The sequence below is a fragment of the Populus euphratica genome, unplaced genomic scaffold (genome assembly GCF_000495115.2).
Source record: "Populus euphratica unplaced genomic scaffold, PopEup_1.0 scaffold17.1, whole genome shotgun sequence".
NCBI lineage: Eukaryota > Viridiplantae > Streptophyta > Magnoliopsida > Malpighiales > Salicaceae > Populus > Populus euphratica.
The window spans coordinates 152,520-177,206 of record NW_011499884.1 but is presented as its reverse complement, the minus strand read 5'-3'; the positions used below and the strand labels follow the sequence as shown (position 1 = coordinate 177,206).

At 29.9% G+C, this 24,687-nt stretch overlaps 3 protein-coding genes across 8 annotated transcripts; 2 read left to right on the top strand and 1 right to left on the bottom strand.

Moving 5' to 3' along the window:
• The first annotated feature begins 4,023 nt into the window (after positions 1-4,023).
• Positions 4,024-5,892, top strand: LOC105129903 (Peroxisomal membrane 22 kDa (Mpv17/PMP22) family protein). The gene is made up of 7 exons (XM_011032159.1): positions 4,024-4,247; positions 4,400-4,498; positions 4,655-4,756; positions 4,848-4,923; positions 5,054-5,124; positions 5,233-5,318; positions 5,586-5,892. Exons 1-7 carry the CDS (start codon positions 4,176-4,178, stop codon positions 5,635-5,637), a joined length of 558 nt encoding a protein of 185 aa, XP_011030461.1. The 5' UTR covers positions 4,024-4,175; the 3' UTR covers positions 5,638-5,892.
• Positions 5,893-9,896: 4,004 nt separating this feature from the next.
• Positions 9,897-11,145, bottom strand: EDA6 (embryo sac development arrest 6). The gene has a single exon (XM_011032158.1). It carries the CDS (start codon positions 10,712-10,714, stop codon positions 10,322-10,324), a length of 393 nt encoding a protein of 130 aa, XP_011030460.1. The 5' UTR covers positions 10,715-11,145; the 3' UTR covers positions 9,897-10,321.
• A 6,374-nt stretch (positions 11,146-17,519) lies between these two features.
• On the top strand, positions 17,520-23,403 carry LOC105129900 (tetratricopeptide repeat protein 7A-like). Of its 6 annotated transcripts, none has more exons than XM_011032155.1 (6): positions 17,520-17,770; positions 18,379-18,644; positions 19,282-19,534; positions 20,055-21,271; positions 22,233-22,383; positions 22,867-23,403. In XM_011032155.1, exons 2-6 carry the CDS (start codon positions 18,393-18,395, stop codon positions 23,181-23,183), a joined length of 2,190 nt encoding a protein of 729 aa, XP_011030457.1. In that variant the 5' UTR covers positions 17,520-17,770; positions 18,379-18,392; the 3' UTR covers positions 23,184-23,403. The 6 variants fall into 6 exon arrangements, with proteins under 6 accessions (XP_011030457.1, XP_011030456.1, XP_011030459.1 ...); XM_011032154.1 differs by having other exon boundaries at positions 18,058-18,644; XM_011032157.1 differs by having other exon boundaries at positions 17,520-17,822.
• The last annotated feature ends 1,284 nt before the right edge of the window (positions 23,404-24,687 follow it).

Below are 24,687 nucleotides of genomic sequence, written 5' to 3'. Positions count from 1 at the left end.
AGCTTATTTTATAAAACATTTTCAAGATAAAAACTTTTTACCTCGTAACTCAGTTTATAGACTCAAATAAGTTTAATAACTTTGTTTTTGTAAACAATTATTACTTAATTATATGATAAAAAAAATATATATGTTCATAATTTTTAATATCAATCCTAAAACAGATATTTATTTGAGATCGTGATAACCTTATGTAAAACAGAAAAAAGTCACTTATAAAATCTATTTCTCAATCAATCCAATATTAAATGTTAAAAAAAAAAAAAAATTATTATTCATATTAATTAAACCAAATTGCATCCAATATTAAATGTTAAAATAAAAAAAAAATTATTATTTATATTAATTAAACCAAATTGCCCTTAAGACCAATAATTAAAAATTAAAAAAAAAACAATATGAGATTATTTTAAGGGTAATAGAGTAATGACATCTTGCTTCAAAAAGTGAAATTATATATATAAAAAAAAAGTTGTATTCTAGTAATTTTATTATGCAAAAAAGCTGTAAAAAGTTAAGATGCATCAAAATTGACCCAATATAAATTGGTTGATTTTATAATTCCAAATGCATTATGGACGACCAATAAAAAATAGTTGAGCTTATGAAGAACTTCACGATGAATTTAAAAAAAATATTGAAATGATAACATGTTAGATGATCTTGATCATCTCATGACCTGGTACATGAACTTAATTGGGTTTAATAACTCTTTTTTTAAAATAGTTTTTACTTAATTATATGATAAGAAAATAAATGCTCGTAATTTCAACTATCAACTCTAAAATATATGTTTGTTTAAGACCATGATAACCCTATACAAAACAGGAAAAAAAATCACTAATGAAGTCTATTTTCTGATCAATCTATTATTGAAAGATAAAATAAAAGTCAAATTTGACAAACAAAAAAAATTAAAAATTAATAAAAATAAAACAAACAGAAATAAATAAAAAAACGAAGTCAATAGAAAACAAACTTGAAGGATTGATTTGTAGATTTAAAGAATCATATGCAAATTTTTTAAAGAAAAAAAACAAGAGGAAAAAAAAAATTTGTTTGTGCCGCACCAAAAGTCAATTGACCATCCACGCCATATATAGAGAAAGAAGAAATCAAGACAAATTGAATGAAGTAACGGAATAATGGTTTTGATTATCATAGTCAATCGCATTCATTGTTCAAAGATAATAAATTGATTAATATGTGCAACATTAACAATTTTTTGTATTTTTATTTATGAAAACACTACATTGTTCCTGGAACAAAAAATATAATTTAAAAAAATCATTATGAAATGATAAATGAACTCTTGTATTCAAGCTTTCGAAATTTTGATTATAATGGTAAGATAGTCATTGCATTGTAGCAAAAAAAAAAAAAAAGATATATATTAAAAATTTAATTTTACTTTTTTTTTTCTTTTTAAGAGCAATAAAGTAGTTTTAATATAAAAAATTATAAAAAGACTAAGATGCCCCTAAACAATTCTAAAATGACAAATTAACTAAATGATAAAAGACTATTATACCCTTTAAAGACTATTCTTTGTGAGTTTTTTGAAAATAAAAAATAAAAAATTTATGATTACAATGGAAAGTAAATCAAAACATATGCATAATACTTGTCCATGTATGTTAGGTTTTTCTTTTAATGTATTCCACTCGTTGGTCTCTCTCACAATTTTCTTTAAATTCACGTTTTCTTTGCAAGTGGCACTAATTATTCTGGTGTCAATTCACTCCAAATTAACAATCGCCGCAATATCTCGCTCAATGTATCTCACACAAAAACGATTGCTTTTGATATATATATCTCGCTCAATGTATCTCACACAAAAATGGGGATGGGTTAAACGATTGCTTTTGATATATATTTTTTTTCATTATTATTTTTTGTCGTGTTTATTAAATGCAAAGTAAATATAAACATTATTTTAATATGTAATAAAAATGATAATTATTTAATTGCATGTATCTTTTCATCTAATCTAAATAAATACATGCACCATGTATCTTTTCATCTAATCTAAATAAATACATGTACATCAAAATATTATATATATATATATAATGTTAAAAAAAATCCAAAAAAAGAAAAGTGGTTTGAATTAAAGACAAAATTATATATTATGATTGAATAAATTGTTAAAGACATTATTAAATTATAAGTTGTTGCAAGGTTGTCTCTATTAAAAAAAATAATCAAGTTTTGAGATGTGTTGATAGAGTATTATCTACAAGAAACCATGAGAAATCAATGACATTTGAATTTAAACTATCTAAAAGAAAAACTTGAAACTAAAATTCATTGGCGTGGCTTTGTAAAATAGTAGTAGCGTGATACAAAGTACAGAATATTTATGTAAGTAAAATTATCTATACCTGCTTTCTAAATTAATGTTTCTTCTATAACAAAGAAAACCTTCAGTTTGAATACATTTTAAATTCTAATTTCTTTTTTAATTTAAAGACGTGCGAAGAAAAAGAATCTATGATCTAAGATTTCCATGGCCCCATTATACTATGCAATAACAACTAAAAAGGTAAGATAAAATTACATTAAAAAAATAAAATAAAATTACAGTACTGCATATTCGTTGAAAATTATGTTCTTCTTTAAAAAAATAATCATATAATGCTGTGATATCCAATAATTAGAATTAAAAATAATCACATATAACCTAACCTGTATTTTAAAAATATTTTTAAAATAATTTAATTTTTTACTTAAAATTAATTTTTTTTTTGTTTTTAAATTATTTTCATATACTAATTTCAAAATAAATCTTAAAAAATAAAAAATACATATTATTTTAATATATTTAAAAAATACTTTAAAAATTCACCCTTATCAAAATTCCATACTAACTTTAAAAAAACACGGGTTGCAAGTCGCTTCCTAGCTAAAAACTGTATTCATGGAGTGACAGCGTCAGTGGACTGTAATGAAATTTCATTTTTCTCCATCCAATAAAAAGTAGGATAGTTTCTGCTTTTGAAAAAAGTTATATATTCTATTATATAACTATCATTTTGCCATGCTGCGGGTAAGACAAAAGTTTTTTTAATGTAAAAAGTTCATGCCGTGTTAAGAATTAAATCAAAAGTTTCCTGAGCGTGAAAAAAAAAATTTAGGCAATGAAATTTTTTTTATATTGTTATTAAATCTAATTTAATTGGTTGACTTAACATATCTAACTATAACTATAATATGAAAAATCAATAAAAATATAATTTAATTTAAAAAATTTAAGATATTATTTTTTATATAATATTAAAATAATAATATATTAAATCGATTCAAATTTCAAGATTTAACTTGATAAACGTTCCATTTGGATCATGGACTTAATTAAATCTAATAATTTTATTTTTTTAATTATTTTTTATTTAATTATAAAATAAAAAATAGACACCAGTAAAATTAAACATCAATACAATACTATGACTTTTTTTTTTACACATGATGAAGATTCAAAAACACCTTAATGATACTTTTTAGCAAGAGAAGTTTGCATTTTATCATTGAGAATGAATAAACAATTTTCTTTTTCATTTGTTATTTTCAGGTGATTTTTTCTCTCTCTCTTAAACTTAGAGTCTAAAATGATAAGAAAATAAAATTTTGAACCAAAGTTAAAATTACAAAAACTATAGGGACTATGAAAATATAGATATATATATATACACACACACTAGCTAAACATAAATTTTTCTAGCGGAATTGAGATATCATCATGAGATTTCTAATTATTTTAGACTTCCATTATGTTTTTAAATTTGTTTTTCTCTAACATATTATAAGAAATTAATAAATAATTTGGTTTTAAAATAATGCAATTGAAAAAAGAAGTATTTAATTATATATGAAAAATGAAAAAACAAATACTGTAGATTGCTATGATAATTTATGTGGCATTTTAATGTATTTTTTAATGTGATTGTGATAGTAATTTGATTGGTTGCACCAAACCCCTCCTTGTCGTTTATTTTTTTTCGTAGATAAACTGTCTAAAAATTGAAGAAGAAAGAAGAAAGCTAACATCTTAGTAAGCCGCTAATTAATCAGGCAACGTTTCCCCTCTCTCCCTCTGTTTCTCACCTATAAATATCACAAGCAAATTAACCTGCACGTAATATCCAAGAGACCAGAGAGATTTGATAGTGAACATCATGTCTGATGTCGCCAAAGAAGCATGGAGAAAATATTTAATTCAACTCCAAGTTAACCCTCTTAGGACAAAGGTTGTTTTCTTTTGTTGTTTTTTCATCTCTTCTTGATCAAATACTGTTTCCAAGTTCTTGACTTTTATTTTTGTGTTTAGAGTTTGTTTTCTTGTTTCTTATATATATATATGTTGTAATTTTACTCTTATCATTTATGGGTGCCTCTGCAGGCATTAACTTCTGGGGTTATAGCTGGGTTAGGGGATGCACTTGCTCAAAAGATTTCTGGTATCAAGAAGCTTCAGTTAAGAAGATTGCTTCTTTTCAGTGTAAGGGGGCCTTTTCTTCTCCCTTGTGTTTTTTCCATATTCTCACTTAGGTTTCTTACTGGGAGATGAAAGAAGAGAATTTTGGTGGCATGCATATCTAGTAGACATGATGATCTTTAAGTTGTAAAACTAAACAGCTGGTCTTGATTTATGAAGCTTTTTGGCTTTGCATATGGAGGACCGTTTGGGCATTATCTTCACAAATTGATGAGCGTTATTTTCAAGGGAAAGAATGACAGCAAAACTGTTGCAAAAATGGTAAGCTTCGTGAATGGTTTTGATTGTTTCTAGTGCCGATATTGCTTTTGTTTTCTAAAGATTAAGGGGTGGAAGTTCTTGAACTTACTAGGTTTTGTTCGAACAATTGACTTCCTCTCCTTTGAACAACCTGCTTTTCATGCTGTACTATGGCTTGGTAATCGAGGGTATGTGCCTATATTAATTGAACTTAATTCTATCCACCATTTCTTTCAAGTTACAAGGAGCGATCTCATTATTTAATCTCCATTATCTCTTAGTGTTTTGTTAAGAAGATTACTTTGTTTGTTGCTGCAGGAATACCTTGGGTTTTTGTCAAGGACAAGATTAAGAAAGACTTCACTTCTGTCCAAATGGCAGCATGGAAGGTGCAAAACATAAATGCAAACCAGTGCTTTATATTTGACATGTACGCTGATAACGCAGCAAGAGCATGCAGAGAACTAATTAAAATAATGATTTTTTGCGAGTTACAGGTCGGGCCTATGGTTGCTTGGGTGAATAACCAGTTCGTGCCTTTGCAACTCCGAGTTATATTCCAATGCTTTGTTGGTCTGTGCTGGTATATATGCCCTCAGTTCACTCTGATCGATCCTTCAGATTTATTCAATCTCGACCATGTTAAATAAGCTAATTCTAAGTACTAACTTATTAATTTTCTACCTCAAATACAATTTCTTAGACTCCATGCCTTGGCCAGCATATTTTTATCTTGCAATGATAATGTTCAAATCTAGGTGCAGTTGCTGTGGCAGTGTTGGGTTTTTGCAATTTGTTTAGCTAATATTATAGTAATGACCTCTTTAATTTATCTGTTTGCTGACTGCAGGACAATCTTTTTGAATCTCAAAGCACGTTCAGCTGCGATCAAGGACTCATAGAATGGAGTGACCTTCTTCTCCTCTAGATTTCCCTTCTGGTTTTTTAGCGCAATACTCCATCTTGTAGGGAAAGAAAATGCCAAGATATGGAATTTCAATCGTATAATAATAGCTTGTATTCATGTAGTCGAGCTTTTATAGACTGTTGGTTTGTTTAACTTCTCGCTTGGGAAGGTCTCTGATTCTCAGTAGAACTCCCTGGATTTTGTACTCTCTATGTATTGTATTCTACAGTCCATCGTTTTTATGTGTGAATCTCCCTGCATTTCTGAGTTTAGAGGATGCTATTTTTCATAAAATTAATATGGTAAGTAGCATATGCTAGTACGTAAGTTTAATTAGAAAAATATATAAAAAAAATAGCATAATAATTACTATTTTCGTTAGTAACTAACTAACAAGAGTTTTACAAGACAAAAAACTGTATATCATTGTTTAATAAAAGAAAAACAAATGGTTCTTTATCTTCTTCTTCTTTTTCTTCTATAAAACTACAGGCTTTCTTTGAAACCTCGTTCAGGACAAAAAAAGAAAAAAGAGGATGTGTGTTATCAGACAATCCATAGGTCAGATAACTGCAAGTCGTCACAAATAATATTGACTGTTGGGTGAACATAGTAATCGACAAACCATCTCATCCAGACTGACGGAATGCATGCATTCTTAAATGATAAATGAATACAAGACAGGATCACTGAACGTAAGTATCAAACAATTACGTTCGAACAAAACAAAAAAGCAAAAGGATCTCTCACTATTTCAAGAAAAAGACATTGATTTAATCTCACAGCGCGGACCGTTAGGTGACACCACATAGATCCTGTTAAAAATTACGTTCACTTTCCATAATATAGTAATGGATTGAGAAGTTTATTGAGATAAATCATGAAATTTTATTGGAATAATTTTGAAGACTGGTTTGTGAAAGAATTATTGTAATTTAATAGCTCACCTGAAGTTTTAAAATATAATTTATATTATTTTTTAATATATTTTTTAAATAAAAATTATTTAAATTTAAAATTTGTATATATTTTTATTATTTTTATTAAATAAATAAAAATAATAAAATTTAAATTTATGATCATTTTATCATTAAAATTCTATAACATGTCAATGAATCAATGTAATCAAAAAATTTAAATTTTTAAATATAATTTATATTATTTTTAATATAGTTTTTTTTTTTTGGTTATCATCCGTTATAAATGTAAATATAAATAAAATAATTTGTAGCTACAATTCTTTAATATTCAAAAATGGGTAGCCAAAAGTTAACTAGAAGATCTTTCTAGCATGGTTTAATATGATCTTTATTTTTAAATCCATAGCACCGCTTGTGGAAAATTGAGGAATATTAAACTTGAAGGGAGCTGGACCCACAAAAATTGGTCAACAAATAGTACTAGGTTAAAAAAAAATGGAGAAGCAGTTCCTCACACAATTTTTTGTTCTTCCAGAAACAAAACATTTAAGACGCACTTCTAACTTCTAAGATTTATAACTGTACATTTTAGCTTGTTTTACAGTATAGCATAATTATAGTTGTTTTTAAAATAATTTTTTATATTAAAATATATATTAATATTTTTTTTAAAAAAAATTATTTTTAATATTAGTACATCAAAATAATTTAAAAACACTTAAAACATATTAATTTGAAGTAAATAAAAAAATAAGAAAAAGTTAATTTTTTAAAAAACATTTTATGATTTTAAAATTCAAAATATAAGTAAATGCATACATTATAACTTTTTTATCCTAATTCTTAAAATATTTAAAAAAATACTAAAAATTGTATTTTTAAAAAACCTCTATCCATTTTTTTATAAAATTTGGGTATATATTTCATAAAAACTTTTATGGTTTTAGATTTTTTGCATATTTTCTTTTGCTTTTGAGGAGAGAAAAATAAGATGAAAAAAATCGAGTGAAGAAAAAATAACAACAACATCCATGTTTTCTTTTATAATAACTCATTTATTTTATCTATTTTTTTCATTCTCTTGATTTTCTTAAATCAAAATTATATAAATAATATTGTTTATATTCACATATGATATGTTATTTATTAGTTTAGATTCTGGTCATCTCAGCCAAAAAGTTATGACCTGATTTTTTTTTATCTTAAAATTTTATTTGTTTTATATTATTTTTAATTTCTAAACATCCATTAAATATCTTAGAATTAAAAAGACCCTTAAATCAGGAAGAAATATTAAACCAAAAAGAAAAAATCTTCTTAAACTATTGGGAAGATAAACCCATTAAAATTAAGATCAATTTTTTTTATTATTGAAATGGAGTAAATTGACAACAACTTTATATATATATATATATATAAATTCCTCTAATCTCTCAAATAATCAAGATATAGAAACCTTAAACAAATGAAATTTAGAATCAAACATACATTACAAAAATAATAGAGACAAAAAAACTCATACAAGGATTTTCACATGGAAATGAAAAGGACCCTGTTTGGTTTTTTTTTTAATCATCCCTTTTAAAAAAATTATTTTCATACTATAAATTTAAATCCTATTTTATTAAATTAATCTCTAATTCAATTTAATATTTTATCAAACAATCTGAATTTGCTAGAATACGTAAAGAAAAAGTCTCAATACATAATAAAATAATACCAACACACCATGCCATAATAAAATTATAAAAAAAATAAAGTGAATAAATTAAAAATGACATTATTAATTAAATAATGTCTTCCATAATGAACTTAACATCGAAAATCGAGTCACACTATGGATTGCAGCCGCCAACCACGGCCACCACGAACTAGAACCACTACCAGCACCATTGACAAACCATTACAACCCTCGCACATCGACCACCATCAGCAACACGAATCATTATCAAACACGTGTTTTTATCTCGGACACTGGCGGAGGCCTAAGAGGCAGAAAGGGCGCCCTCACCACAGCTGGGCCTAACAAATTTACTAGGCTTGGGTATATGTTTTGGATCCAAAAAGCTATATCGTACCTTGAGTTGTACTGAATTTTTCCTCCCTCATTTTGCTGGTGGCTCTTTTTTTTTTTCTAATTATTTTTTTATATTTCCTGATAACTTCATCAAATTTCATTAAATTGAAAATAAATAGGATGCATTGTCATGTACTGTAGCCCATACAAAAATAGAAGCATATTTTTATTCTATTTTATACAAATATTTTTTTATTATGAATTTGAATTTATAATTATTTCTTTTTTTGCATAAACACAAATAAACATATATTTATCATGAAAAATGTTCACATTCGCTCTCCTCCCTTGAGAGAAGGCTCGTTCGCAACTGATCAAAGCCAGGGGGGGCATTTTATGGGGTTAAATAGATTATTGGTTGCTGGGCTAAGAATTAAAGCTATGTTTGGCATGACTTATAAAAGTAATTTTCCATTTTGAATTATAATTTAAAAAATATTTTTAAAAAGAAATTAAAATTACAATGATTTTAAGCTAGAAGTGTGTTTGTTCAATTTAACTTAAAATAAATTTTTGAAAAAATATATATATATCAGAATTTATGAATTAAAATTTAAGAATTTTATTTTTTATTAAAATCTAGAGTTAAATTCGAGTTTATAACAAACTTTTAATTTGTTGCATTTTCTAGATGCTCCTTGTTATATAACTGATTATAGTCATAATTAAAATTACAATGATTTTAAGCTAGAAGTGTGTTTGTTCAATTTAACTTAAAATAACTTTTTGAATATATATATATCAGAATTTATGAATTAAAATTTAAGAATTTTATTTTTTATTAAAATCGAGATTTAAATTCAAGTTTATAACAAACTTTTAACTTGTTGCATTTTCTAAATGCTCCTTGTTATATAACTGATTATAGTCATAATTAAAATTACATGGTTAATTAGGCCAACAAATTAAAAGAGACAGCATGTATATATTGCTCTTAAGCACGGACATTATTCAGTCTTGATTTCTTTGGGAGATCAGTAATCAGTGTTAAAATTAAAATGTATGCAGAGCACTCCTATAGCCAACGGATCCATTTTGAAAAGCGCCTGAGCCATACGTAATAGCTTGAAAACAAAATGACATATAACACCGACTACATGAGCAGTTCATGAGCATATAGAGATTATGAGTGCACAAACACATGATTCGCACCCAGTCGAGCCATACCATTTAGTTTTTAATTATACATAAGCATGAAAATACTTATCAAATCACGTAGAAGCCACATGCATGCATGATGTAAGAAATCAAACAGTCAAAAGAATGAAGAACACCTTGAATAGCAAAAGGAAAAACAAACAGACATGTATTTAGTAACAGTGATTAAACAAGGGCTCAGCTACTTACATTCTCTATCCCCCGTGCGTACTGCAAATATGCATGTCTAATTAATACATGCTCGATAATGTGGAGATGCTAGCCCTATCTGAGATTATATTAAACAACAAACAAGCTCAGGAACAGGGTCATTTAGAATCTGACACGACCACACACGCCTCCACTGAGAGACGGACGAAGCTTTTGCGCTTGCTCCATTGATTTCTGGTTCATCTCACTTCTGCGACGGACTCGCCGTTTCCAAACAGACCCGGCAACATATTCACAATCTTGCCCTTGATGGTTACGTGGACTCGAATCTATTTCCCAATCAGATCCCGCCACGTACAAACGCCAGTATACTTCTACATCTGGATCCACCTGGCCAGCTGGCAAGGATTAACAATCCCGGGAATGTGGGCCCCTTCACTCTTTAAAATGCTTGCCACCTCAGCGTAACTTTTGTGTTCCTTCTTCTTTCCCGGCTCTCCTCTCTTCGAGCACTCCACCGAGCCGCCAGCTAGAGACATGACTTCTGCTCGAGCTGGATCGAACTTCTGCCCAAGAAGGGTGCCTTCAGTCAAGAACTCATACGCCATGTAGCCGGCTAGTAGCCGATTAGAGGAAATCGGCTCGTCAAGATTTGAAGCTGGTTGAGCCGAAGCCGATTTCGGCTTCATTGAATAAGACAGTGCCTCTCTCTCTTTGCGCTTCTTTGAGGCGCCAGGTGTTAAAGTCCTACGTGAGTGATAACTCATCTTTTGAAGGATTAAACCGTTAAATTGCAGTTAATTCTGGGCCAAAAGAGTCAGACCAAGAATTTGGAGTTTTATTTTTGGGACGTAGGTGTCAAATCATTTTCTTGACAAGGGAGAGAAGGAAAAGGTCCAAAACGGGGTCGAGAAGGAGGGAGACTCAATCGCTGGCGAGGTTCAAAGAGGCAAGCAAGTTCAAGGATAAAAAGGTAAAATAACAAAAACAGTTTTAAAATCAATTCTTGATACACGAGAGAGTTGGAGTTAGGTAGAGGTATTGAAACGAACGGAACCAGATCTAGAACACGGATGAGTGTGTGGTCGGCGATTTTAATAAAGGCGGCGCGTGAAGAAAAAAGGTGTAGATTGGAAAAGAGAGGAGCGAGGGGAAAGGATTTGTAGAAGGAGAGACAAGGGAAACTTGTCCTTCTGCTTCTACGGTGCTATTTATAAAACAATCTAGTTTTTCAAAAATCTCTACTCATAGAATGACAAAAATACCCCATTACTTAGTTGAGAATTCGAGGCAATCCACACTTTTATGGTTAATTACATTTACACCATCCCTATAGTATATTGTTATGATTATTTGGATCATCCAAGTATTAATTTTGTGCATTGAGTCCTTTTACCATTTACTCTGTTCATAACTTAACTTTTTGTCCAAGACCTCACTGGCAAGGGTTGGCAGACCGCTTAACTTAATTGATTTGATCTTTTATTTCTAAAATCAAAATCCAATAAAAAAATATTTAAAGTAATTTGAAATAAAGCAAAGGGAAAAAGTTAAGAAAAACCATTAAAAATTTAAAACCAAAAATGAATAGAATATATATATTAATTTTATTTTTATTAAATCAGGTTTATATTAAACTCATGTGTGGTTGCTATTCACCACTCATTTATTAATTACTAATATCATTTTCCTTGATTTTTATTTTATTATTTTATATGTGGTTATCATCTTTTTCTTGATATTATTTAGAGATCAAAGAGCTTAAATAATATAGATATGTTTATGAATATGCTAATTATTATTTTTTAATAGAAAATATATTAAAATAATATATTTTTATATTTTTTAAAATTATTTTTAACATTTACATATCAAAACAACTAAAGAAATATGAAATTATTAATTATAAAAAAAATATTTTATTTTCTTGGAAACCCAATTACTACCAAATAGAAGTATCGGGCACGTGTTAAGAATCTAGTGGGTTAAGAGAAAGAAGAGGACTGGCTGACCCACTATATTTTTTTACAATTGTTTAATATGACCGACATAAATGGTAAAGGACTCAATGCTTCAAATTAGTGGTATAATGACTCGATTGATCACATAAGACAGCATCGGGATGATGTGTGTAATTAACACTGATGCCTGTGATGAGCTTTTGAGGAGGAATCGGAATTACAGTTATGCCCTTAAGCGCTTCCAGAAATTTTCCAGCCACGGATGGTCAAGGAGGGAACGACGTCGGCGATCAGCTTTTATGTATATTATTTTATCGTATTTATACATCAAAGGTATCCATACCAATATACCATACTTAAATACATGTTGCATAGCATATAGCCATACATAACTGTTTTGAGAGATTTAAGGCCACGCTGATTTTTCTCGAAGCTCTCTAGTCTGTGATTAAAGCACAGTCCATCCAGTCAATGGTTGGTTGATTAAAATAAAGAAACTGAAAAAACTAGCCTTCGTTGATTTCTAGGCACCGTTTGTTTGTGCGCAGCCGTGTTTTTTTATTTTTGGTGATTTTTTTTCTTTTCAAATTTTCTTTTGTTTTTTATTAAAATAATACATTTGATTTCAAAAAAAAAAATTTAAAAAATTAAAAATTATTATTTTAATTTATTTTTAAATAAAAGTATTTTCAAATAAAAAATATAGAGGAAGCATAAACCTTTGGGGAAAAAGTAAAATTTACCCGACATTAAACGTGGATTGGTTTTCTTAATTCTGGACAGTACCTGCCTTTGGATCGTGGAATCTTGATTCAGAGCAGGCCTTAAGGAGGCGACACTGTGCCGGTGCCAGAGGATCCAGGCCGACACAATCCACGCAGCCCACAATTTGACATTGAGTTTGAACTGAACTATGAGCCTAATTATGAAATCGATAAAACCACGCTAAAATATGGGCAGGTACTCCCAATCTTTTTTGAAAGCTCACCTGAGCGATTTTAAAGTTTCCGGTGATTGTTTTTTATTAGATTTATTTTTTGTTAAAAAAATAGTTAAATCAGTTTTTTTAAAAAAATTAAAATCGATTTATACTTGAGTCATTCAAAAAGTTATCGCAAATGCTAAACATATCTGATTATAATTCTGTTTTTGTTTATTTTATAATATTTTTTTATTTTATAATAACTAATAACTACCTATAAAATTATAATAATTACCTATAAAATTAAAAAATTAGCTATAAAAATAATTAGATAAAATAGCTTCGACCTTGTTAACTTTATTAACTGATAATGAGAAAACGAAATCCGGATAAATACCAATGCTGATTACAGGCAAGAGAATAGCAATCAAAACAAATAATTCTTGTGGTCCCATCATTTGAGCCTCCAATAATTACATATCCAGTTTGATCTATGGACGAATATACAAGCACATCTTTCATACTTATTTAAGTAATAGTAATGAAATTCCCCACTCTCATGCTACATGATAACTAAGATTTCTAGAAGAAGATATCTTTCGTTGGTTTCATTTGGCTCCTTTATGAAATATAAAAAAAATTCTAGCTATAAAACGCGAGGAAAAAAAAAAACTCATAACATCTATGTTAACTCTTTTTTTATCTTAATGTATTCAAAACAATGAGTTTTAAAGTTCTACGTGAGTGATAACTCATCTTTTGAAAAATTAAACCGTTAAATTGCAGTTAATTCTGGGCCAAAAGAGTCAAACCAAAAATTTGAAGTTTTATTTTTAGGACGTAGGTGTTAAATCATTCCCTCTAGATGGGGAGATCACGGGTTGAAATATGATTAGAACCCTTATATGTCTTGAATTTATATTGAATGATGTCAATATAAATTTCTAACATTTTCTGATTTTTTTATAATTGACAATTAAAAGGAAATATTTTATCAATTTTTGTTATATCTATCGCAGCCGTTGAAGCAGCTATCGAGCCTGCTATAGTTTCGTCAATTTATCGTAACAAAAAATCAATCCATATTAATTAATTGAATTTGTTGAATAAATAATATTAATCATATAAAATATTTAGATTTATTAATTTGAATTGACATATATAATACATAGCGTATCTAATAATGTTTATTTCCGGTGGGCCCTTCTTCCCCTAATTCTTTCCATTCTAATGACGAATAATCTAGAATAATTCACAAATCCAGATTGACTAATAGTTCTCGGATAGCACCGACTCCAATAGAAATTTCTCGATTTCGAAATGTATCGAACCCTTGGGTAGTAAAAAAAAACGGGAATTGAGACAGTTAAATTTTACTAAAATAGTGCTGAAGTCTTATAAAATAAAGCAAACATTATAAAATATAAGATGAGATATGAACCATAATTTATAATATTTGATATTTGAATGAAATCAATTAAATTAAAATTAATTTTAAAATTGATTCAAATCAACTGATTTCGGTTTAATTATTTTAAAACAAAAACCACTTTAATCTAACATGTTTCGGTTTAACTTGATTTTTTTAATTTGGCTCGATTTTAGTAAAAAAAATAAGTGAAATGTTTATAAGAATATCCTAATTATGCAATTTCTTTATTCAATATATTTTAGATTTTTGGATAATGTTTTTATTGGTTATAATAATAATTGATCTTTTTCTAAATATAGAATTGTACTCCATGCATGTTTTATTATTATTATTATTATTATTATTATTATTATTATTATTATTTATCAAGTAGTAACAAGTCCAAAGTTTTTGCAGAGCTTGGCAACCTAGCAGATTTAAATTATATAGAAGTTTATCCGATATTATTTAATCAACTTGTGATTAAAAAAAAAATGATTGATGTCAGTTTCACAACTAAGTTTAAATAAACATTAAAAAAAATATTAAATTCAAATTTAATATATAATAAGCATCGAAATTTGCAGATGTCGCAACATCACAGTCCTTTAATTTCAATTTGAATTTTTAAGTAGGGTTTAAGAATTTCAATCCTTATCACGAAAAGCTATAATTTTCTTTATTTTACAGTTTTTTTTTTTCAAGTGTGTTCGTTAAAACATTTTCTTGACATACATGTTTATGTAAAGGCAATTCGGATTGGGCCTCGGGCTATTTTAAAGGCCCAAGAATTGGTCTTTGTACCTTTTAACAGGCTGAAGTCTGAACGAGAACAATTAAAATCTGGGCTGGTCTATAAAGGGATGATAAATATAATAAGCAACGGATTAAACGCCTTTAATAGAGAGGCCCTTGGGTTGATGTCAAATCATAATGAGAAGAAAATGGATCCTGCATTTAACGTACACGTGGCATTTTTAATTTTTAATTTTTTTGTCATTGCCGTCTAACTTTCCGTCTCGTATTTAGGACAATCCTGTGATGTATAAGAATTTATCATTCCAGGTCAATAAAAAAAAATTAATATATTTTTAAATAATATTGATTATAAATTTTTGTGGATAGTGAAATAAAATTTAAAAAAATTAAATTTTATTTAAAAAATTAATAAATATGATATTGATAACAAATATTATTTAATAGAAAAATTTACTTTATGCTATAATGTTTAAATCAAAATATCATTGATAAAGATATAATAATTACAATTAAAAATTGATTATTGAAAAGTTAAGTTAAACCACTTATAATTTTTTTAATATTTAAAAAATTATAACAGATTGTTAGACATTGTACTTAATTTTTAAATATTTAATTAATAATAAAATTATTTATATATTTATTTAATCCTATTTTATTTATAAATATGATTTATATTTAGACCAACTTATTAGAGAATCTAATGAGTCACACATTTAAGAATCATTAATCATAAATTAAAATAAAATAATTAATTAGATATAACTTAATTATAAATAAGTTGTAGAAACTTATCATCAAAGTGTAATTTATACAAGAAAATATAATTTTAGGTTTAGAAAATTCAAGTAGAAATTTAATTGAATAATTTTTTAAAATTATATTAAAATAATATATATGATATTATTTCAGAAGCACAATTTAATATTTTTTTATTTATATAGTTTTTAGATCTCTATAAATAGGATATCATAATAGAATATCATGTCTTTTATTTTCTTAATAATAAATAGAAAATAGAAGCTACAAAAGTTACAGGATACCTAAAAAAACAAAAAGAAAAATGTTAGTATTTAAAAGAAAAATGTTAGTATTTAAAAGTATAGCAATCATTCTATTCTAAAAAAATTTATAAGATTTTTCATTGAGGATTTATATGAATTACAGTTAAATATCATACATTTAAATGACTTGTAATTTACAATATATTAATCTTAAATAAATTATTTAAAGTAAAAAACAATATAATTTTAAGATAATATTTATATAAATTCTAAACAATTTCAAATCTATCTAATAAAAATTTTAAGATTCTAAAAAACTTTTAAATTTATTATTTTCAAAACATTAGGAGAAACCCTCACAGTATACATGAGAAAGCATAAGGGTGTTATATACAGAGACAAATTTAAACGACAAACACAATTTAAACAAGAGACATGACATGTACTTATTCTATTTTGTCGGTTTAGTTTGTGGGCAAGGAGATAATCTATAGTTAAATGACTTTAGTTATGTCTAGCATATCGGACACACCCTTTTACAGGGTTAAAGCATCTTTTACGTCTTGCTCGAATCATTTTTTAAGCTCCGTAAACAAGAAACTAAATTTCGACCGTAATTCTTTCTATAAGCAGGGAAAATACACACACACACACTGCAGTGCTGACATACTTCTACTCACACTTGATGCAAAAGCCACTAAAGTTTCGAAGACATAAAATTTTGAGTCGTTACTTAACAGTTATTTTAATTTTAAAAAATATCAAAATATTTTTAATATTAACCCATTAAAATAATTAATTTGAAAAAATATAGTTTTAATCACGTTTCAAATGATCATTATTGTCAATCATGGCGATTACCATAAAAAGGTTCTTCTCGTAATCTTTTTATCTAAAGTCTCGCAATCATGGGACAGCCTAGCATCAGAAAATGGAGTAATGAAAACATACCCACTTACTAGAGCACGGGTGCTTGATTGGCTTTGCCTCTTCTTCTTCAAAAAAATAAAATAAAAATAAAAATAAATAAAAAATAAAAAATGCTCTCCTGGCTTTGCCATTTGCATGAATTATCTGCTGCTGCAAGAGAACATACAGAAAAGTTGTGTGTGTGAGAGAGAGAGAGGACTTATCGTGAGGGCCGGCACTGCAGTTGAAATGCTAAAATCATATTATTTTTATTTCTCCTTTATAAAAGTCAGTGAAGTTGCAAGAAATTTATTTTAATTTAATGCAAAAATTGTTCTTGACAATGAATTGGGATTTATTTTGATATTTTACTTGAAAGCACTCAGACAAAGAATCGGACGAAATATTTTGATTGTAGCTAAATTTGGATGAAAAAGAGATGATATTATCCAATTTTGATTACATTTAGGATGAAATCAACAAAAATAAAAGTTTTTAGACTCAATTGATAACAAAGTAATAACTAGGGGCTAAATTGAGTTTGTCTAAACTGTAATTCTGTTTCAATAGCTTATCCGTGTTCGCACCTTTGAAACAAGGAAAATAGCGCGTCGGACTCTGATTTCATGCTTCAACGCACATACATACCTTCTCTACTGTCTGAAACTTCAACAATTAATACTAAGAAAACGTTCTCAAGATAAATTAACTTAAAAGAAATTGAATTCTACGCTACAGAGAGAAGGAAAAAGACGTTAAGAAAATAAGAAAAAAAAAGAAGAGGAAGAAATTGCGGAGATGCACTGTGAAGGTTTTAATGTGTTGTGGGCTCAGTCAGTGCTTTTTTTCCATGAAAGGTGCTTCTTTTGGATGATTGTTCTGATCCCAGCTGTTTTCTTTGTCCATATGGTAATGAGTTTATATTACTTTCCCATTTTACCTTCCTTTCCAATCATGCTCTCTTTGTTGATTTTCCGGTGCATATAGTTCATCTGGATTTAGCTGGACTTTTCTTGTTTTTTAGCTTTTTACTTCCTTTTTACTTTTCTTTAGCTTGTGGGGTGCTGAGGTCTGGGTGGTTTATTGACGTGGTCGGTTTTGGTGAAGTAGAATTAAAAGATACTGGCTGTTTTTTTCTTTTCAGGTGATCATTTGGATGCTTCAACTCTACGTTTTTTTTTTTTTTTTGGTTTTAAGGGCTTCAAACGTGTCGAGAAGCACTAAGTTCTTACAAAGATTGTATTTTGGGTTTATTCTTGTTCAGTTTTAGTCATGGTTTATTAGGACGGCAATGTAGATTTCATTTGATTGTTAAGAAAAACCTATCGATTCAATATATTTGATTCCATTTTTTCCATGATCCTAGAATTACATGGCATGTAATTAGAGTATGGTTATTTTGTTGTTTTAAGTTTCTCAAGGGGTTTTGATCTTGATCTTGATCTTGTTTTGGAGCAATATCAAGGGTAATGAAACATTATGAGACTTAAGAATTGGATAAAAAGGTGGGGACTTGGCATTAGAGGGAAATTGTGGAAGATGATGAAGTGCATACGTTCTGGGGAGCAGCTACGATTAGATGACATGGCTTCCTCTTCAGAGTCCTTGGCAACTCGGGACTATTCTGTCAGTTATTCATCTCAAGCTGCTGGGGTTGATACAAAGGTTGAGAATAGCAACATTGAAGAAGCAGAGTCATCCCTTCGTGAGAGTGGTTATCTCAACTATGAGGTAAAAGAAGTATATCTTTCTCCCCCTCAAACAGAATTTAATGGAAACACTAGTTGTGATCACAGCCACTTGAAGGAATCTTTAAATTGAACAGTAAAAGAGTTAATAAATGTATAATTCTTCACATTGAATCTGTAAAGAAGACAACGGAAAAGGCTACGCAATGAACTGTTGTTACCTGTGACCCGGAATTTATCTGTTTTGCACCTCTTAGGCGTGGATACAGGGATTTCCTTATACGTTATGGTGATCAAATAAAATTTCATTTTTTCCGTGAATTAAACCATAGGATAACCATTTTGGGGTTAGCATATTGTGCGTGCACAAATGCCTGTTTTTGGAGATGAAGCATATAATGTTAACCTCACGATGTTATTTGAGATGTTTTGACCCCATTCAAGGTCAAACTATGGAGGCGTCAATCAAAGAAGTATTAGGAGAGAGGAAGGGTAGAGTCTATTTGGGGCTTTCACAAGAGGCTTGCATTTTTCGGAGGTCTCGTTTATAAGATTTGATGCTTTGTTTCTGTTTTATTTGACACAGCTTGCCGCACTTTATCAAAATTCGTGTTTTTGTTGAATTTTATAGTGTAACTTCACAATACTTCATGAAGCTAAGCTGCCATCTAATTTTATAGGAAGCTAGAGCATTATTGGGAAGGCTTGAGTATCAAAAGGGAAATATAGAGGCAGCACTTCATGTGTTTGAGGGAATTGACATTGCTTCTGTGAGCTCTAAAATAAAACTCTCCCTTTCTAGAAGATGTGAACAAAATCGACGTCGTTCTCAAAGTGATGCTGCCCCTCCCATGTCTATGCATGCTATTAGCTTACTTCTCGAAGCTATTTTTCTCAAAGTAAAATCGTTGCAGGGTCTGGGAAAGTTTGAAGGTAAATTTTTGCATCTTTTTTGGTTTTCCATTTTATATTATCTTTAGTTGGGTTCAAATGAAACTCTGGGATGGAAATGCTGTGCTTTGATTCTAGAGAGCCACTATTTTGGCGTATCACTCTTAGGACCCTGCGGTGGCAGGACTGCCATTGAGCAGCAGGCTTCTTGGAATTCAGTTTGCTTGGATATTTCAATTATTGAGTTGATCCAAATATAAAAAATAAATAATTGTAGAGGCACTTTTCCTTGTTATAAGAGAAAAGGATGGCATATATCAAGTAGTCATATGTTGCCTGGTTCTTATAACTATTGTGCCTAAGCTTTCTCTGTGGGTTATTGTTGTATATGCAGCAAGTTATTTGATGCACGTTTAGAAGTACCCATAGCATGAGCACATGCACACGGTGATGCAAATGATGAAAATATGAGATAAAGGAATTTAGATTTCTGTATGCAATTAATGTATATATTATTTTTTTTTCTGTATGGCTAACTTTCCTTCCTGACCTACGTTTGCAGAAGCTGCTCAATCATGCAAAGTGATTTTGGACACTATTGAGACTGCATTGCCAGAAGGCATACCAGAAAGTGTTTCTGCAGATTGTAAACTACAGGATATTCTAAACAAAGCTGTTGAACTGCTTCCAGAGTTATGGAAACTCGTTGGGTCTCCCCAAGAAGCTATCTTGTCGTACCGGCGGGCTCTCCTATATTATTGGAATCTGGATACAGAGACCACATCTAAGATAGAAAAGGAATTCGCTGTTTTTCTGTTGTATAGTGGTAGCGATGCAAGTCCTCCTAATCTCCGTTCACAGGTGGACGGATCTTTTGTACCAAGAAACAATATAGAAGAGGCTATTCTTCTGTTATTAATTCTATTAAGAAAATTTGCTGTCAAAAAGATTGAGTGGGACCCGACAATCATGTATCACCTTTCTTTTGCACTATCTGTTTCAGGGGAACAGAGAGCACTGGCCCATCAGGTGGAAGAGTTGCTTCCAGGGATCATGGAAAGGAGAGAAAGATATAGCATTCTCGCTCTCTGTTATCATGGAGAGGGTGAGGAAATGATTGCTTTGAATCTTCTGAGGAATTTGCTGTTTAACAGAGGAAACCCAGACTGTGTTTTGGAATTATTATTGGCTTCAAACATTTGCGCAAAGAATACGGTTTGCGTGGAAGAAGGGTTAAGTTATGCTTCCAGGGCGCTTTCTGAGTTGTGTGGTAGATGCAACCAGATGGAAAGTGTTGCAAACTGCTTACAGGGTATTTTACTGTCAACTCAATCCAGATTAGTTGCTTCTGATTCTGAGAGAATTTCAAAACAAAGTGAAGCACTGGAGATGCTGGAAAGTGCTGAAAAAATGATGATAGAAAGAGATCCATCTATCATATTCCATCTCAGTCTAGAAAATGCTGAGCAGAGAAAGTTGGATGCTGCCCTTTACCATGCGAAGCAGCTTTTGAAACTGGAGGCTGGGTCTAGTGTTAGAAGTTATATCCTTTTGGCTCGAATATTGTCAGCTCAAAAACGGTTTGTTGACGCAGAGAATGTAATCAATGCTGCTCTAGATCAAACTGGGAAGTGGGATCAAGGGGAACTGCTGCGGACAAAAGCCAAACTCCAGATTGCACAGGGGCAATTAAAGAATGCCATAGAGACCTACACTCGTCTTCTTGCTATCATCCAAGTTCAAACTAAAAGCTTAGGTGCTGGGAAGAAGCTTGCAATGGTATGTGGACTGATTTACACACCTGTTCCAGTGACACTCTGAGAAAACATGTGTTAGGACGTTTAAATTGCTAATTTTTCACTATCCAGAAAGTCAACACTTAAAAAAAAGGGGGGGAACTTTGTCTTAATCTTGGAGCATAATCATTTCAAAGCATATACAATTTATTTTTTTCTAAATTGAATATGCACCGGGAAATTGTTTTAATGAAAACAAGGGTTTGCTCGTTTGATGATTTGATCTTTGCTTTTAACTCTCATGAAGTACTTTCTTGAAAGTTATCTTTCCTCGCCATTAATCTCTAGAATCCATAATATAGTTGTTTGAATGTAATATCACCAGGAACCTTGTTTGATCTTTTCAAGAGTAGTTTTGAAGAAAATAAATTTAAATTTTTGAATGAGTACTGCTGGCTTCATAAATTTTGTATTTCTTTTGTAATGCACAAAACTATAAATATTTGCAGTCTTCAAAATACAAAAGTGCCTTTGAATGTCAATGGAATATAGGAATATATATATATATATATATATATATATATATATATAAAATTCTGTCAAATTTCCTAGAAGTAATCGTAGTTTAACTATATTGTGAAACCAGAAATAGATTTATGGTACGAGGAGCAGTACTTGCAATACTTTACGAAGAATTTATGTTTTTCAACCTTGAGATGAGAGTTGGACTTCTCATGTTTGATAAAGTTTTCATGGGAAATTTTTGGTGAATAACCAAATTCCGATGAGCTTTCTAGGACGAGCTATTCTCATCCCAAAGTCTATGTGATTTGAAAAGCTTTTGGGTTCTACCATTGCTGTGAGAGGTGAAAAGAACTAAAGTTTGGGTATGAACCCATGAAGCCTGTGCTAAGGCAAAATAGTAGTATTGAATAGCACAAATATGTTATCTCTAAATCATTTTCCGTACATATATGTATATACATATACACATACATCTACAGAATCAGAGAAACAGCTGGAGTTTGGAAATGGAAACATGGCACGATCTGGCTAATGTGTACACAAGTCTGTCACAGTGGCGGGATGCTGAGGTCTGTCTTTCAAAATCAAAGACTCTCAGCCCTTATTCTGCTTCGAGATGGCACTCCACAGGTGAGTAGATGTTAAAAAATGATGCACTCTCACCTTCATTATGTCTCTGTGTTCGAGCTGGTACATGCATGCACATGAAGCTACATATAATATATAAGTACCTAGTTTAAGTGGAGTTGTTCCCTTTTCTGCTCATTAGCTCCTGTCAGCTCAGTTTTTTTGATGTCTCGTAAGCTTGCGGGATGATGCTAGGGAATGGCTCCAAAATGTAAGATTGCTTAAAACTATGGAATTGAATCTATAATGCAGAAAACTCATCTTGAAAGTTCAATTTTAGAATTTTAGTCGTTTATGTTAGTTGCAGGCATATCATGTCATTTTCCTTGCATTAGAGTTTTAGGTTTAGGGTACCAAATTAAAAATAAGAATAATATAGATATATATAGTTTCTTTAAGTCTTCTGTAGCAAAGTATGAACAAATTCTCTGCCAGATCTTCCTAATATATTGATATATAAACAAAAACAAATGGTGATCATGTTAGGTTTACTCTATGAAGCAAAGGGCTTGCATCAAGAGGCTCTGAAAGCATTCAAGGCAGCATTATATGCGGAACCCAACCATGTCCCAAGCTTGGTATCCACTGCCTGTGTCCTCAGACGACTTGGTAGTCAATCAATACCAATTATCAGAAGCTTTCTCACTGATGCTATTCGACTCGACAAAACAAACCATTCTGCATGGTACAACCTTGGACTGCTCTACAAGGCTGATCCCAGTGCATCAGCACTTGAGGCAGCCGAATGCTTCGAGGCTGCAGCGTTTCTGGAAGATTCGGCACCAGTTGAGTCCTTCAGATGACTGCCTGATCTTGAAATACATTTCTATCCGTAAATCCATATGTAGATTTGTGTTGTTACTCAAAAATACTTGTTTGACATGCTTCAATGTATTGGAAATCTTATTTAAGAAATGATTTGCTTTATTTGTAAGTTTAAGCCCCCTTTTTTTTTCTGTGTAATATTTAACCTCAAATTAATTCAGCTTATGGTAGTGGAAGGAAGTAATTATATTTATTAGTTATGTTTCTGCACTTGGGGATTTAATTCAAGAGAAGCATATTGATTTTGAACTTTCGGGATGATGAAGCTGGTGAATGGATACAAACTCAAGTGCTGATAAGCTGTATCTCAATTGATATCTTTTTTACCTTAAGAGGTCTCAAGTTCAAGCTGTTGTGAGGGTTATACACATAGCTATAAAACAAGAATAAGCCGATCAATTCTAAATATTTTCTTTGTATTAACATAATGTTGTCAAATCTATGGCCTCCACGCCAATGATTAACGAACCTATCTGATGACAGTAAACTCACAGATATAAGGAGGACATGGGCTCAAATATGTTCTTGGGAGAGCTTGAGTTTAAAAGAAGCATCCAATTGCAAGGAGAGATCAGACTAGTAGTCTCTCGTTTGTCAATGGTGATGAGATTTTTTTTATTGAAAGCAAGAGATAAAAGCTGATGGAGATGGCTTTTCTAGTTAAAAAGGATGCTGAAAAGGTCGAATGAATGAGCTCTGCATTAACGGGTGCCCATGAAAGAGTCGTTCATGGCCGAAAAAGGATTTTTTATTTTTTATAGCAAGTTTTTTTTTAATTTATAATTTGGATTTTTATTATATTATTTCTGGTTTATTTTCCTTAAAAGTATGTTAATATTCTTACAAAACTTCAAATACACTGCAATTGTTCTTATATTGAAATTAAAGTGTAAAAAACATATAAAACAACCGCAAAGTGATAAAAATAAAATAAAATTGACGCCTCATAAAAAAATTAATTTTTTTTATTGAAATATGTCAATCTACCACACCCAGCTTGAGAGACATTTAAATATTTTTCTTATTACATCTTTAATATACACTAGAAATTATTCTTAAAGAGATTTTCTTCACTACAATTGATCTAAATTTACAATAATTTCTTAGAAGTAATTTATTTTTTAATTTAATATTCAATTTTTTTCATTAATTTATTTTTCATTATTTGATGCAATATAAAAAAGTTAATTCTTTATAAGCTATCATTGAGCACATATTAATCATGCACTGACATATACTCTGCTGAAAAAAATTAACCCAATCAGATTTATAATATGTAATAAAGATATTTTTATCCGTCTTTAATACACATTAATTATAGTTTTTGTAAGGCCTGACCTCACGATTTTGTTTTTAGCAATGCATGACTCTAAAACATGTTTTACAAGATTAGATACTCATTATCTTAATAAGTCCTGGCTCTGAACACTCTTCTCTCAATGTGAGATATCACAATTCCCCTATTTTAAAAACAAGTCGTCC